At 42.4% G+C, this 16,603-nt stretch overlaps 2 protein-coding genes across 5 annotated transcripts; one reads left to right on the top strand and one right to left on the bottom strand.

The window, feature by feature from the left end:
- Window positions 1–5,728: 5,728 nt before the first annotated feature.
- On the bottom strand, window positions 5,729–14,503 carry Znf24 (zinc finger protein 24). Of its 4 annotated transcripts, none has more exons than XM_034517872.2 (5): window positions 14,368–14,465; window positions 13,488–13,581; window positions 11,127–11,627; window positions 10,740–10,887; window positions 5,729–8,128 (listed from the first exon to the last, which is right to left on the bottom strand). In XM_034517872.2, exons 3-5 carry the CDS (start codon window positions 11,544–11,546, stop codon window positions 7,590–7,592), a joined length of 1,107 nt encoding a protein of 368 aa, XP_034373763.1. In that variant the 5' UTR covers window positions 11,547–11,627; window positions 13,488–13,581; window positions 14,368–14,465; the 3' UTR covers window positions 5,729–7,589. The 4 variants fall into 4 exon arrangements, with proteins under 4 accessions (XP_034373763.1, XP_076769021.1, XP_034373762.1 ...); XM_076912906.1 differs by lacking the exon at window positions 14,368–14,465 and adding an exon at window positions 13,853–14,102; XM_034517871.2 differs by lacking the exon at window positions 13,488–13,581 and having other exon boundaries at window positions 14,368–14,503.
- LOC143434381 (uncharacterized) lies at window positions 13,994–15,814 on the top strand. The gene is made up of 2 exons (XM_076913015.1): window positions 13,994–14,531; window positions 14,632–15,814. Exons 1-2 carry the CDS (start codon window positions 13,994–13,996, stop codon window positions 14,733–14,735), a joined length of 642 nt encoding a protein of 213 aa, XP_076769130.1. The 3' UTR covers window positions 14,736–15,814.
- Window positions 15,815–16,603: the final 789 nt, after the last annotated feature.

Here is a 16,603-nt window from a genome sequence, read left to right as displayed (position 1 = left end):
TGGTGTTACCACATAACCTAGATCAGCCTTCAAGTTGTGATCCTCTTGACTGCTTCCCGACTAATGAGATGTGCTATCATACCAGGATTTATAGCATGTCTTGTTGGCTGCTAAATATCTTAATATAATTGTTCTGGGATCTATTTATTTTTATCCTTCCAAGCCTTAGTTTTTAAGTGTTGCTTAAGGTGCTATTTGTTTTTGTTTTGTTTTGTTTTAAAGATTATTTTCTGGATTTAACAAGACTCTTCCTGATACTCTAATCCCAAAGTTCTCAGTTTCACCACCATCTGTGGCTAATAATACAGTTATGTATTGTACAGTGTTTAGCTATTTGTCTGGCCTTTGCCCACTAGATGCAGTAGTGGCCATATTCCATGGTGTGACAAACAAAACTGTTCAGACACTTCTGTATCTCCTCTTCAGGCAAAACCACTACAAAACACCAGAGGGGCTGGAGAGATGGCTCAGCAGTTAAGAACACTCACTGCTCTTCCAAAGGACCCAGGTTCAATTCCCAGCACCCATGTGGCAGCTCACAACTGTCTATAAGCTCAGTTCCAGGGGATTTCACTCACACACACACACACACACACACACACACACACACACACAGACATTCAAGCGAAACACTAACACATAAAAAAATATTAAATTACAGAACAACAACAAAACCTACCAGAGAATGTTCTGGGGATTGTGAAGTCTACTTTGGCCTTGTGAGTTCTAGTGGTTCTCTACCGCAGAGATTGTTCTTTACCCAGTTTCACAGGTGCTCCTAACTATTCAAACACCCGGGCAGAAGCTTCTGGAGAATATATGTCTTCTCTCTGTATTTTCTCCTGGCAGATTGTGTCTTGCATCCTGAAAACAGAGTCCAGCCACACTGGATTCCTGGGTCTATCTTCCACTTTGGGAGACCACTAAGCTTTGCCCCTCCCTCTCCGTGTAGTGGCCTAGAAACTCCAGTAATAACAAGGACAAAAGTCTACCAAACAAGTCTCTCATCTCACCATCTTTTGCTTCTAATATATATTCACTACTAACTCAGACAGGTTAGACTTGTTCCCTCTAATTCCACTTTAACCCAAAATTTTCTGAGTAATTAAAAAGCCAGCATAGTAAGCTAACTAAGAAAATACTAATGAGAAGAATGCTTCATATTGTGAGAGGTGAGTAGGTAGGAGAGAACCTGGATCCAGTGGTAGGGTTAACTTTAGACAGAAGCAGCCAGTTATCTCAAGGAAAAGTAACAAGCCAACATATGGACACTTAGGGTTGTGGTTGTTTTTCTAAGTGTATGTTTATGATCATGTGTATGCATGTGGATTTTTGTCAAGGAACAATAATACAATTTACACAAGTTTGCCAGGGAAGGTTTCATTGAGAGACTTAGTTTGAGGAAAGAGACACATGAGAAAAGCAACTAGAAAGAACTGAAAGCAGTGTGGATTTACATGAGATGGTAAGAGCAGACGCCTCGAGCAGAGTGAACACAAGCCGAGTCTCATATGAGGGCAGAGGTACGTGGAAGAGTGGCAGGAAGACCCAGTTAGCTAGCACTGGCTGAGTTAGGACCTTTCTTTTGAATGCTCTGAGAGTCTATAAAAAGTTCTAGGCAAAAAAGCAATATGGCGGCTAAGTGTGGAAAACTAGGACTATCCAGTTTAATTCCTAAATGCTTTATGGGCTGGGGTTTTTATTGTTTGAGACAGGATCTCACTATGTAGACCAAACTGGCCTGACACTCGAGATCTGCTGGGATTAAAGGCATTTGCCAGCACCACATCCTTATGTATCTTCTTATGGAGGATATACAGTAGAAAATAGATAAAAATCAAAAACTACCCAAAACTTGAGGGTACAATCTGAATAGTATTCTAACACTATAGACTTCATTGATGTGAAACCATACATGTATGTGTGTGTGTATGTATATATGTGTGTATATATATACACATATATACACACATATATACACACACATATATACATATATTCATACACATCATGTGCATGTTTAAGCCACACACACACATATACATGTATACACATGTATTTGTGTATCTTAAGGTTGGTTTTTTTTTTTTTTTTTTTTTTTTTTTTTTTTTTTTTTTGGTTTTTCGAGACAGAGTTTCTCTGTGTAGCCCTGGCTGTCCTGGAACTCACTCTGTAGACCAGGCTGGCCTCGAACTCAGAAATCTGCCTGCCTCTGCCTCCCAAGTGCTGGGATTAAAGAGGTGCGCCACCACCGCCCGGCTTAAGATTTCTATTGCTGTGATAAAACACCATGACCAAATACAATTTCGGGAGCAGATGGTCTAATCCACTTAGACTTCCATATCATAGTTTCTCATGGTAGGACTCAGGGCAGGAACCTGAATGAACTGATACCTTGGAAGCACACTGCTTACTGGCTTGCTGTTTGCTCAGCCCACATTGTCAGATCATCCGTATCACCTGACCAGGGTTGGCACCGCCCACAATGGGTGGGCTCTTCCACATCAATCATCATCACGAAAATGCCCAACAGCCTTGCATAAGATTCTTCCCCCAAATCAGGTATTGGGCTTGTACAGGGAATAAAATGTGCCCTCTCCCTAAACACATGTTAGATAAAGGTAATTTTGAAGGGCTCTAAGGACCACACACGTAGGTTTGAAGGCAATGCTCTAAGAGCATTGTTAGCTAGGTACAGCGGAGTGCTGGCAGTTGCTGTGACGCATGCTAGCGTCGTTTTTGGAAGAGGGAACCTTAACTGAAAATGTGCCCTAACCATAATGGCCTGTGGCAAGCATGTGGTGCATTTTCTTGATGGGGGAGGGCCCAAGTTCACTGTGGGTGCTGCCAACCCTGAACTAGTGGCCTTCGTGCTGTAAGAAAGCAGGTTCAAGAAGCCATTAGGTAAAAGCTAATAAGCAAGCAGCATTCCTCCACGGCCTCTCTAACAGTTCTTGCCTCCAAGTTTTGGTCTTGAGTTCCTATCCTGACTTAATTCAGAGACAGGAGTTAAGTCAGGGCAACTTAAGAGTTGTAAGATGGAATAAACCCTTTCCTCCCCAAATTGCTTTTGGTCCTGGTGCAATAGAAACCGTTAAGACAAGCTGAGTCAGTAGTTTAACACACCTGGACCCAAAGGAATCTGGAGGGAGGCAATATAAGAACATTGTTCAGACATGAAAGCCAGCATTCAGTAACTGTCAGAATGTCAAGAATGCAAGTGGTGTATGAATTGGGAAGGACAAAGACTAAGGTAACACATGGCAGAGGTTAACAGAGCCCAATCATAGAAGGCCATGCTAATTTTATTAATTTATATAATGCATGAAGTTTATAATTTAAAACTACAAAGCTTTACTACAAATCAGTAAGAAAATACAAATACCCTATATAATAATCAGGACAGAAGCCAAATACAATTATCTTAAACAAGAAAGGGACTTTATTGGCTCAAAAAACTTTAAAGTCCAGAGGTAGGGCAGGCTTTAGGCACATCTGGATCTATGGCCCCCAGAAAAATAACAGAACTTAAGTTTTCTCACCATCCATGCTGGCCTGAATTTCTCCATGTAGTAAGAATGCAGGCTCACATTGTCTCCAGTGTCTCCAAAGCTTTCTTGCCAGTGGTTGCAGTTCTGCTAAGCACTCTCCCTAACTTGCTCTGAACTATATGCCTACTCTCTAACCACTGTGGTTAGGATGCTGTGTGGCTCGGGCCAGTGGGATATGGGATGGGTTATTTACAATTAGTATGGATAATGTTACCACAAATGAAGGGAGAAATGCAGAACAGACACCCATACATAACCCAGTACAAAAGCAGCAGAAGCTATGAATGAACAATCCTCAGGGAATTATAAATGACCAGCAAAGAGCTCTGTCTTCACTATTCATCAGGGAAATGGAAGTAAGGACAGTTTCTTTTTTCTCTATACTTCCCCAACCATAAGGACTGTCATGTGTAGGTAAGGCTGTGTGGGGAAATGAGCACTTTTCAGAACTGGTGAAGACTTTACTGTCTAACAGCTAGCCATGCACTTTACAGAAATTTAAATACCAGACAGAAATATCTTAAAATTCCTATATAATCCTGTTTGTTTAAAAGGTGTCCACAGTTCTGCATATTCACATGGAAATGTGTAGAAACTGTACCAGGATGTACATACAGTACACTGCAAAGTGGAGCCAACCAGAAACCCTGAAGGAAAGTCTCTGGTCTTACACTTGTCTATCTTACGTTTTGTATGGTGTTAACTGTAATAATTTATACTTTCATAATTAAAACAAAGAAAGAAATGGGCAAGGACAGACGAGGACATCAAAATGTTCCATCTTACTAATGAAAGAAAGAACTGGCCTCTAGGATGAGTAGCATGGACAGGAGTGCAGGAAACAGGCATTCTTACTAATGGAGTCATAAAATTAGTACAAGTTGTATTTACCCTCAAAAAGGTCAAATATGTACTTTATGAGCCAATAAATCCATTTCTAGTTATTTGTGTTACAGACACAACTACATAGGTAGTAAATGTATGTCTATAGATGTTAGCCATACCTATTATGTATAAAGGACCTACTAACCCATCACTATGAGGTTGCTTAGATGGACTGTAAGTGTATTCATGCAATGGAATACTATGCAGCTATGAAAATGTCCCCATCAGTGTGAGAATGAAAGCAAGTGTCACTACAGGTGTACAATGGAGATATGTTACTACCTCAGGTTTGTGGAGGATTAAAGCACAGTAAAGCACTGGAGTTGGGTGCCTGTACTCAACCCCAAAGGTCACCTATTATCTTAAAAGATGTTTTCTTAAATGTGTATAGTGCTAAATTTGGAAGGATAATAAACTAGATTACCACTACTTCTGGCTAAATCTGATGTCTTTTTTCATCTTTTGTTTTTGCATTGTGAAAAATTCAAATGGGCATATACAATAGCTTTTCAAGTTTGTTAACTGGAAAAACAAAACAAAACAAAACACAAAAAATGTAGTGCTTACTTACTAAGCAGGACTTGAATCCTTGACAGACCAATCAAAAATCTTGGCCTTGGGAGTTTTAGCTCTGCCATGTCCAAGTCACGTGATCTTTGGGTCTTGTTTTTCAAGTCCACAGATCTAGGTGATTAGGTATCCCAATCCAATCCTTAGCACGCACATTGTTTCAGTACAGAAAATGTCCCCTACGCTCACGTAGGTGTAAGACAGGCTGCAATGGTCAGACATCAACTAGGTGTGATTATTTAAGATCAGCCTGTTGGGCCAGTTAGTATGCATGCCTTAAGAGAACTGCTAACCAGAAAGGTGCTGGCTAGGCAGGCCACTGCTTGGCACCTGCTACATGCCTACTTCATTACTGTGTACCCCCAAAATATGTGTGGGGATAGGTCTGAGATCTAACTATAAAGTTGATTAGTTAAGCAGAGTCAGTTAAGTAAAAACCCCTTGTCTGAGCTTCCTTCCCAAAAGGACAAGTGTCAGGGCTGATGGACCTCACATGGTCACCAACTCTCATACTACTTCTGTGCTTTCACGTCACCAAGCAGCTTTGGCCTTCATGACAAATCTATCCTAAAACTGTTACGACTGACATTCCACCCAGAAGTTACTCCCCTTTACCTACCCTCAGAGTTCTGTCTTCCTGCAGGCTTTATATAAATGTGCCACCTCAAAATCCTACTGGGAAAGAAGCCAGTCACTAATAAATAAGTAAGGCGATTCCAAGCTACTTTATCTTAGAGCAGAGCAGTTTGCAGCTTTTATTGGACATTAGCTTGTTTCCTCTCAGCCACAGAGAAAAACCCAAACAAAAATCCCTACATTTTCTTGTATAACTTAAAAATACATTATAGCATTACTACATATTTATACTTCAATAAATCTTAATCTATAAAGCACATTTCTTATAATTGTTATCAGGAAATCATGAGCAAGCTTCATTCTGCTTCATTTTACCAGCTGCCTGGCATTTATTACTGCTTCTCAACAGGCTCACGCAAAAATCTCACTTTTCATGGTAAAATCTGACAAAGCACCAGATATGACCCAAATCACTGGAATTATTAAATATTTATACTTGCATGGATAATTTTCCATGTAACAATGCCTGTCTTACATAAAAAAGCCCTTCTCTTACCTAATGCTTTAACTTTCCAGAGTTTTCCATTAAACAGCAGAACTGCAGACTCGGGTTCTCAGCCAAGGCATACAGAATCCTTCTACTGAAGTGTATTACTTTTAATACATTTTTTAAAAAATGTGTTAAGACTGTAAATTAAAAAAAATCAACTCTGACAGTTAATAAACTAGTTATTAATAGCTTAGTTGTTTAAAGTACAGTCCATTCAATGTGTAGTTACAACCACAATGCTACTAGAAACGATGTTCGGATTTTTAAGCTTCATTAACTTTCAAACTAAAAGAGTGTGTCTTGAGCTTACCTCTGAAGAATGCTAAGAGCTGACTAGCTAGCTCTCTGAGCCGACATCTCCCTCCAAACACAACACACTGGCAAGAGAACCACAACTCTGGGGCTCTCAGAGGTGACCTGGGAATGCTGATGGGGAAACCCCTCATGACTTACAGTGGAACAAACACCTACCTATGTACAGTAGGATTACAGTACCTAGCACAGTGCATTGTCGGTAGAAATGTTTAATAATAAATGTATGGCTGTTTTAGCCTGGTGTTCAACCCTTTTGTACCAAAGGAATAAAAATAGCAAACCTGATATTGTTGCCCACCCCATCAAGGAATGTCCTATCCTTAACTAGGATGAGGCAAAATGAGTTAGATGTTTGAGTTTCTCTAAAAGCCATGTCATATAATAACCTTAATTGTACATCTGCCTCCCAACATCACTTCGCTCTTCCTTAGTGTCTGATTCACCATCACTTTTACAACAGTCTGTTTTTACACAGGAAAGTCGCTTTAATTAGTAAGATTCCCACAAGTTAGGTAAACTCACTTTTCGTTTTGCTGTGGGATGACTGTAGCTAAGTGACATGCCTCACTGGGTACCTCCCCAGTGCGTCCCCTCCACTCTCTGAAGCTCTGCTACCATCACTCAGTGAGATCTCAAGGCTCATCTGACTCCCAGGCTTTGACCTTTACCTTCTATTTTCTCAAAAATACTCAACCTGAACAAAAGGAAACTAAGCTTTCAAGAATGTTTCTAAATCTTGAAGATGGGCTTTTAGACTTTACAATTCCTGTGTTGCCTTTTAAAATAAAAAGGTGTGCACCCTCACAGAACAACACTCCGATGACCAACACAGAAATGGAGTAGCTGTCTGAAAAAGGGTCAAAGAATCAGGTAGCTCATTACTTGGGGAGGAAAAAAGAGAATATAAACATCACATGGAAAATTTAGGTTTAACACCTGAATTACTTAACATTTCAGTTTCTAGGCAGGTATAACACCATTTCTTTCAAGATAATAATGGTGAAAGATTTTTTTTTTTTGTATTTCCCAGTGTATTTTCTCAGTCAATGGGGAAAAATAGTTTCCATATCTCTTCATGTTTTAAATTTTGTCTTCATTTCTGAAGAAAAAGACCTGAGTGCTGATTGTTTCCTCCTAATTTCTTAAACCTTCACAACATTTAAAAGTTTTTCTGCATTGTGTCTTCTCTGATGTCTAAAAAGATTTGAGCTTTGACTATAGGATTTCCCACACTGAACACATTCATAAGGTTTCTCCCCAGTGTGGATTCGCTGATGATTAATGAGCCCAGAATTCTGGCTAAAGGCTTTCCCACATTCAAGACATTTGTAGGGTTTCTCTCCAGTGTGGACTCTCTGGTGCTGCACAAGGATGGAGCTTCTGCTGAAGGCTTTCCCACACTCAACACATCCATAGGGCTTCTCCCCACTGTGGATTCTCTGATGAAGAATGAGGGCGGAACCCTGACTGAAGTGTTTCCCACACTCGTCACATATGTGTTGTTTCTTTCTAGAAGGATTCTTCTTTCTTTCAAACCTGCCCTTGGGAAAACAGGTTTCTCCATATTTAAAAATCTGAGGAACACCTATATTGAGAGTGCCGGGAACTTCGTGAGACTCTCCTGCTGAAGCAAGCTCCTGCTTTGGAGCCAGCGCTCCATTTTCTGTCGTGCCATCATCATCTGAAATAGAGAAAATGTAAATATCACTCCATCTCTAGTTGGAGAGAAACGAACCTGAAGGAAAAAAGTGGGCTTTGTTGTTGATGTTGAGACAAGGTCTCACTATGCACCTGCTGCCAGCCTCAAACTCGCTATGTAGACCAGGCTGGCCTCAAATTCAGAGATCTGCCTGCCTCTGCCTCCCAAATGCTAGGATTAAAAGTGTATGCCATCACGCCTGGCCAAAAAAAAAAAAAAAAGTTTTCATGAACTAAAAATAAACAGTTTGTGCACATATATGAATATATAAGGTTGGCTACTCTCAAAAAGACAGGAAGATATGAGGTTAATGAGCTAATGGCATGATAGCAAAATGACACAAAGGGTTTTATCTAAATTTAACATAGGGGCTAGAGAGATGGCTCAGCCATTAAGAACACTTGATCCTTCAGAGGACTCAGGTTCAGTTCCCAGCATAGGCGCTGGGAAGCTCACAAGCACCACAACTCCAGCTATAGGGGATCCAACTTCCTCTTCTGACCTCTTTGGGCACCCGAACAAGTGACATACACATACATACGTATAATACACACATTAAAAAAATCATCATCAGATAAAGGGGGAGGAAAGCAAACTGATATGGTTAGGTCTGAAAAAAACTTTGGAAAAAAAAAACAATGACCATTAGAAGTTTTTTTTTTTTTTTTTTTTTTTTTTTTTTTTTTTTTTTTTAAGAGATTACATGAAAATAAAGGTATAACATAAAAATTCCGTCAAACAGATTAGTACCAGTAGCTACTGCTGAAATAGGTCAGTATGTCACAGCCAATACTGAACTTAGAGCAGAACACAGGAGTCCCGATGGGAAAAAAAAAGCCAAGAACTGGGGTGTGGTGACTTACGCCTTTAACTCTAACACTCACGGGAAGGCAAGGAAAGGACGATGTCTGTGAACTCAAAGCCAGTTCCAAGAACAAAGCAAGTTCTAGTCAGGGCCACAAAGTAGGACCAAGTCTCAAAGAATAAGACAAAAAAGCTGAGGCTACTCTGAGGGCAGCCCATGTTAACTAAAGTCATGACACTTAAAACTTCAATATACAATAAATGAAAGGTTCCCTATTAGGGAAACTTGCTCCAACTTGGAATTTGTCATGACAGCTAGAAAAATTGTTCATCTTAGAGAGATGTGTCTAGAAAAAAAATCCTCAATTTTTTTAAGTGGCAGCACTGTCTGCCCACAGGCAGGGTTAAGAACAAGTCTCACCAACAACTTTTCTGGAACTTTTTAAGCTGTAGAGAGTGAGTGTACAGTTGTCACACAGTGAGCAGCAGCACTCAGAAGACACCAGTGATGGATGATAGCTAGGTTAGTCAATTGAGAAAGCAGAAGAGAGGGAGAGCAAAGAGCCTGAGGGGTCATGAGGCTTACAGCCTTGAAAAGTCAAGTATGAAGGGTAGGTGAATACATGACCTGAAATAAGTGAAATGTTCTGGATGTGAAAACGACTAGATTGCTAAAATGAGGCCAACAGAGGGAAACTATTCTGACATTTAAGGAGAGGACACGTTTTCTACCCAGGAAAGCACATCCTGAAAGGACAAGGACAGTTCCAGAGCTATCCAATGGAACAAGGTCCCAGTGTTGCAGACTACACCTGTACCCAGTTCTGATCTGTAGCATCACTCCCTCTCAGGGGAAGACGCTGCTCATATCTTAATTTGTGGCATGCTACTATTATTTCCACCTACCTCAGGGACTGACTCCTGATGCAATCTCAGACAAAACATTACAGAAACAAACTACAGCACAAGTGTAGTATATAATAGATCGTGCACGGCATTAGTACCAGTATATTCCAATGCCCTCTCCTGACTGGACAGTACATGCATACACTTGTACACAACTTACACATAAGTTTTAAAAGACAGATAAATCTGTTTTAAGTTTTTTTGAGGGGGCTGGAGACATGTTCAGTGGATGAGCACTGGCTGCTCTTCCAGAGGACCCAGGTTTAATTTCCAGCACCCACAAGGAAGCTTACAACCATCTGTAACTCCAGCTCCAGGAAATTTGACACCATTTTCTGACTTCCAAGGGCACCCAGCAAGCACATGCTACATACACACACATAAAGACAAATACCCATACACATAAACTATAAAGGAGAAAAAGAAAGTTTTTTAAAATACTCTAGGTGAATATTGAAGCAAAAAAAACAAATAGCTGGAATTTTAGGAAAACTTCAGTGATATAATAAACAAAAGGCTACAGGCAGTTTCAGATAAATTCACCATGTCAATAAATACAGTTAGTCAGAAGACTGAAAGCAAAAGCCCATGAAACAGACGGCAGCTAAGCAATCTCATCAACAAAACAGACTTGGTCTCCAGGTACTAGCTGAGAAATGCAGGTGTAAGCCCAATATGGGCAGGTCTTCATGAAAGAAGACTGCAAAAAAGCTACAGATGTTAGTGTTCGGGAGTAAAAACTACCTGAGGCCAGTGAATCAATCATCAGAAAAAGCCAAGCTCTTAATGCATAGGTATTTCTAAAACAGCAGATTAAAATGGTTTTGCCACAAGAACAAGCAAAGCACTCTGGGAAAAGGTCACATGGTGTCCTGGTCCTCACCACAGTGCCTCAGAGAGTGGAGTTCCCAGGATGCCCACTTGAGCTGGTTCTCTACAGCATCAAGCTCAGAACTTGGTAATCCCTGAGCGTCTTCTTGAGATGCTATCTCTTCTACAAGCACTTCCCGTTTCCGTCGACGGAGGGAGACCTGAAAACAAGATTTTAGTTTGGTTGAGAAGGAATTCTGACACTAAGCATACATAACAGAAGCTATACAAAAGATACAAGAATCCTAGCTTGCAGCGCAGTAGAGGCAATGCAGAGTTGCAAGGAAACTGGAGGGAGGCGTAAACACACTTCTAACGTAGCCAAGTGAAGTTAATTCAGCAGTCGGCCTACTGCTATGTTAGTGTTTCTGCCTTGGGAAAATGAGGCGAGCATGCTCACCGGCTGTCCAGGGTCATCAAGTTCACTCTCCAAGTCCTCTAGAACAGTCACCGCCTCCTCTCCATTCTCTGGGTGATGCTCTCGAACCCAAGTCTGTAGCTCCTTGGGTAGGATGGCAACAAACTGCTCCAAAACTACCAGCTCCAGTATCTGCTCCTTTGTGTGTGTCTCTGGTCTAAGCCACAGGCGGCACAGTTCTCGGAGCTGGCTCACCGCCTCTCGAGGTCCTGGTGAATCCTGGTATCCAAATTGTCTGAACCGCTGCCGGAAAATCTCTGGGTCAGGGAGATGGTTCCAGGAAATGCTCGACCCCTCTTCGCCATCGGGATCCTCCTCTAGTTTCACTCTCAGAATCTTTTCTTCTTCATCTGGATTTGGGATGATAAGTATTGAATCTTCTTCCACTGACTGTGCAGACATCCTGTTACAATACTTCAAGAAAAGGCAATGGAGGCAAGGTATAGACCTCAGAGAAATACCCTGTTTTCTTCAAAAGTACTCCTAAGGTACAAGAAATAAAAGACACATAAATCACCAAGTATCCCATGATATTCAAAAGCAGCAGAAAAAAAGATATGTTGGTTTATTGGATTAAAAATTCCAATCAATGGGCTGGAGAGATGGCTCAGCAGTTAAGAGCACTGACTGCTCTTCCAGAGGTCCTGAGTTCAATTCCCAGCAACCACATGGTGGCTCACAACCATCTGTAATGCCTTCTTCTGGTGTGTCTGAAGACAGCTACAATGTACTCATATAAATAAAATAAAATTAAAAAAAAAAAAATCCAATCAATGCCCTATACTGACTGAAACACTACCACAGCTGTTAAACTGCAGCCAAGCTAACCTGCTGCCTATTACACCATCCACACGGGTAAGCAGTGTAAAGATGTTAATGACTAAAAAGCACAGAAACATTTCATGTTGGGAAAATATGACGTATCTGTCTAGGACCAGCACGGTTACTCAGTTGGCAAAGCCCTGCTGCCAAGCCTGATGACCAACATGTACATAAGGGAAAACTTACTTCTACAAGTGTGGTCTTCACAAGTGGGACATGACAAGTGCATGCTCCCCCCCCTCCACACACACACAAATAAGATGTAAAAATGTTTTTAAAAATGATTTAATTTCATGTGCATTGGTGTTTTTGCTTGCATGTATGTCTGTGTGAGGATATCAGACCTCTTGGAACTGGAGTTACAGATAGTTGTGAACTGCCATGTGGGTGCTGGGAATTGAACTTGGGTACTCTGGAAGAGCAGCCAGTGCTCTTAACCACTGAGCCATCTCTCCAGCCCCATTAATAAGATTAAATTTTGTGTATATAAGTCATTACATTTAATTGTGGTTCAGGCTATAATGGTAGAGTTGACAACATTCAATGATTTCAGCTAAGATCTAAAACAACATAATATTTACTATCTTGCCCTTTCGAGAAAAAAAAAAAAAGATTGCCAATTTGTGACATATAGTCAACAAAGGGTAATTTAATAACCTAAAGAATCCACGTAAGAAGCAGTCTACCTCAGTGTTCTCCAAATGTTCTAAAGCTTGGGACTCCCTGGTTCAGCCGTTAAGAAGGTATTCCCTTGCAGTGGACCCAAGTTTATTTCCCAGCACCACAAATCTCTCCATTCTCACCTCCTTAGGCACCAGGCAAACACATGAGCAAGTATACATAAAATAACAAACTAGATATTCAGAAGGGTAGGACACAAAAAACATGGTTTTTTTTTTTTTTTTTTTTTTTGTCATTTATTTTGTGTTGGAATATATCAGCACAGGCATGGAGGTCAGAGGACAACAGACAGGAGTTAGTTCACTCCTTTTGCTATGTGCAATCTGGGATCTTGGGAGCAAGCCCCCTACCTGATGAGCCACCTAGCCCACCCACTTTTCATTTTTTTGCAAACCTGGAAACATCAACCACGGCCCCGGCCCGAACCCCCTGGAATTAGACTATTCAGGGAGCTTACACATCTACACACCATACTCTACTGCTGGGCTAACGCTCACAATTGTGCATAAATACTATGTTATTTGTTTAGGAACTCCCTAAACTTAAAATGTATGTGAAAAATGTTAACTAGTAGCTAGGTATGTGTCCTTAATCTGTAACCTCAATACTAGGAAGAAGCAAGACAATCCTCACCTACATGGCAAGGCCAACCTGGGCTATTGGATCTTGTCACAGGCTTTCTTTACAAGGTTCCGTAACAGATCACATAACACTGGGGAAGAAACTATTTTATATACATAACATGCAAATGTTACCCAGGCTTCCACCACACCATCCATACATTTAAACTCAGTGACAAGCATCAACCGCACCAAATTCTATTAAGGAAAAAGCACTCACAACTTTTCACAGTGGTCGGGAGGCTTTTTCCTCAGGCAGCTTCCCCTAACTTTTCCTTTGGGAAGTTTGAGCTACTTTCTGATTCTTCTGGTATCTGCAAAATCATAACCGTGCTACAGTTTACACGTACTGTTTATCAGAGCCAAGAAAGAACCTAAAAACCAGAAACTTAAGAAAACCTTATTGAAACCGGTCAAGATGAAGACAAACGATCAGAAAATGCTGTATCAAATTGACAGGTCATATAGATACTCAGGAGTGGGATGTCCTGATAACAAAATCCAAGTTATTCGTTCTTATTCCTGGACCCGACTTTATCAACAGCTCAAGCATTTCTACGTAATAGAAACTGCTTTTTCTTTTACTTTGTATTGCACCAAGCTCGTGGGATGTGGAGGAACGCCGTCCTGCACTCGGCGGGATCCTAGTCTTCAGCGACCTCCCGCCTCACGGCGCCAAGCCCAGCCTGCCCCAGCAACTCCGACGCCCTCTTCCCAACATTCACCATGAAGGGCTGCAGAGGCCCCAGAACCACCCCGCCACACAGGACAGGCACGTCCGCCCGGAACCGGCGGGACTACAAATCCCAGCAGGTCGTGCGCGAGAACCGCCGGATCCCATCGCGGCTTGAGCGTCTCCCAGAATCCTCCGCGAGCCGCCAGAGCCTCGAAATAGAACAAAACCGGCCGTGGGGGAGGGGACAGCAGGCCGGCGAGGCTGCGGGCGCAGGAGGCTCTGCAGACCCCCGAAGTACAGCAGGCCGCCTCGGCGATTTCGCCGCGGCCTTCTATGCGCACGTCCCGGATGCCGAGCGACACCGGCCTCCGGGCCCCTACGCGCGCCCCCTCCTCCTCGAACCCTATCCCCGCGCGCCGCTGACCTCTGGCTCGGGACCCGCCGCAGCCTCGTCGTCCCGGGCAGACGCAGCGCCGCCGCTTACAGCCGCTTCCCACAAGCCCCCGGCGCGCACGGCTTCCGGTCCGCAGGACGAGGGGCGGGAGGGAATGGGGGAGCCGAAGCCCGGAGTTGCTATGGGGACGCGCGGTGAGCGGGGGAAGTGCGGCTTGATGACAATGGCCGCATTGAGGCTGCGCTTGGCCTGGCGCCTCTCACTGAGTGACTGTTGCTCTCTGTTCCGCTACAGAGAAAGGAATGGGGAGCCAGAGGACGGTGGTCGGCAGTTTCACAAGTGTGCGGTGCTCCTCGCCTGAACCCTCTGGAGTAACTAACGAAAGTGAACATTTCTGAAAATGTGCCATAATCGTGTCAGGCACCGTCGCTGTACTCCACGTGTAAATCGTTTAATATACCCTTGAAACCCCTTTGGGCCCTGAAACAAGGCTTGCCTCAAACCGTTGTCTTCCACTAGCTGTGTTTCAAAGATTACGACAGGTTATCAAAGAAACAAGATGAAACTAGTTGAGACCTTTGGCTAGTTGTCACAGAGAATTGCAGAATATATGCATGCTGGTTGTTTAATGCCAAAAAGCAGCTGCAGGCATAATCTCTTAGATCACCTTATTCCTCTTTTTAAAGTCTTCAGTGGATCTCTGCTACCTTAACTATAACATTAAGAATTTGTTGGGTTGTCCTGTAGGCCGTCTGTGGTCTGTTGCCTGCCTTTTCCTTCTGACCATGCCTGACCCGGGCTTATTGTGCAGCCTTGGCCTGCTGACCAATGAATGCCTTTCCTCCAGGTGGCCTCCGTGTGTTTGTGGACACCCTTAGAAGTGATCTCATTCCTGAGCTGTGCTTTGTTTAAAAGTCCTGTAAAAATTGGGTCCGCTCTGTCCTGGTTACCACAGTACCCACACCTATTTTCAGGATGCTGGCTGGTACATGGAAAATAAGTACACTTTGAAAAAAATGAATGAATTGTGGGCTGGTCACATTGCATTTGGCCTTTGCTAGGTCACATGTCAAGCCTCAGAAATTGCACAAAAGAGCTCTCTTTTTGGAAAAAGTCTTGTTAGAAGCATAGGTCAAGTTTGCAGAACATTTAACGGTCCTCAAGCATTGCCCTATTGCCTCATTCAGGAGAGGGCCTCTGCTGGGCTAGTGAGTGAGAGCAGTAAACCAGCAGCTGACAGAATGGCCAGAGCTCACCTTCCCATAACCCCTGTGACTTTTCTCTCTTCACTGTGAGACCTTTTAACCCTCAGGTTTGGCTATAGCCGGAATCGGCTTGGCTGTTCTCTGCAACCTTCTCTCTATTGTGACTCCTAAGAGCTAACTCAAAGCATACTTTGTTTTATTTCTTTAAGAGATTTTATAGCAAATTAATACTGAAAAACAAAAATAATAAACATACTCAAGTAAAAATGCGACATGTAAGGCTTTGCCTTTTGATCCATCCTCAGTTGATTTTAAAGTAGCAAGTGGGAACCATAGTGGGAATTCCCTTATTACTTCTTTGCAGGCAATCACTCTGGAAAACTGTCATTTCCAGCCCCATTAGGGGGACTTTTTTCCAGAATGGTAACCCTTCTTGTCTTCTTAAAAATCTAGACAAACTGGAGCATGGTGGAGCTGGAAAGACAGTCAGTTAAGAGCTTGAATTGCTGTTTAGCAGCCCATAGTTTGCTTCCTAGCTCACAACTACCTGTCACTGCAGCTCAGGGGACCCAACACCTCTTCTGTCTCTACCACACTTGCACACACATGGCACATACACAACACACACAGTCATACACATACACACATTTAAAAGATACTGTTAAGATATTTAGAGCATCCTGTTCCTCTGGGCAGCCCAAGTTAGGGAGTGGTCTCATACCAGAGTTGACGACCTTGCAGTCTGTCCCCACAGGTCTCATAGCTGAGGCTTAGTGGAATTTAAATCCTGTTGGAACAAGATGGATGGAAGGCTTGTGAGTACTTACCACAGGACCGTTCTCCTTCCATGCCTCCCTACGAGGTTGTTTTGACACCGTTTTCACCACCTCTTAGGTAACACTGCCTTGCCTTCCTAGTTTAGGTACAAACTTTGAAACCCAAATTAGTGTCCCAGCAATGAGATGTTCTATAATTCATTTTTCCCCTTTTATTTTGATATTGTTTGGCTGTAAGAGACAATATTTTGCAGATCTAGCACCTTTGGCTGATCTTGCTTGCAT

Source organism: Arvicanthis niloticus, chromosome 14 (genome assembly GCF_011762505.2).
Source record: "Arvicanthis niloticus isolate mArvNil1 chromosome 14, mArvNil1.pat.X, whole genome shotgun sequence".
Classification (NCBI taxonomy): domain Eukaryota; kingdom Metazoa; phylum Chordata; class Mammalia; order Rodentia; family Muridae; genus Arvicanthis; species Arvicanthis niloticus.
This window is presented reverse-complemented; position numbering and strand designations above follow the sequence as displayed.

Bases quoted from the DNA above. Each gene is read 5' to 3' on its own strand.
- Znf24 (XM_034517871.2), bottom strand. From the start codon at position 11,546: ATGTCTGCACAGTCAGTGGAAGAAGATTCAATACTTATCATCCCAAAT. The intron at 10,888-11,126 runs GTGAGCATGCTC...TCTTGTTTTCAG, and splicing joins TTGATGACCCTGGACAGCCG to GTCTCCCTCCGTCGACGGAA. The intron at 8,129-10,739 runs GTGAGGACCAGG...TCTCTATTTCAG, and splicing joins CCACTCTCTGAGGCACTGTG to ATGATGATGGCACGACAGAA.
- LOC143434381 (XM_076913015.1), top strand. From the start codon at position 13,994: ATGAAGGGCTGCAGAGGCCCCAGAACCACCCCGCCACACAGGACAGGC. The intron at 14,532-14,631 runs GTGAGCGGGGGA...GTTCCGCTACAG, and splicing joins AGTTGCTATGGGGACGCGCG to AGAAAGGAATGGGGAGCCAG.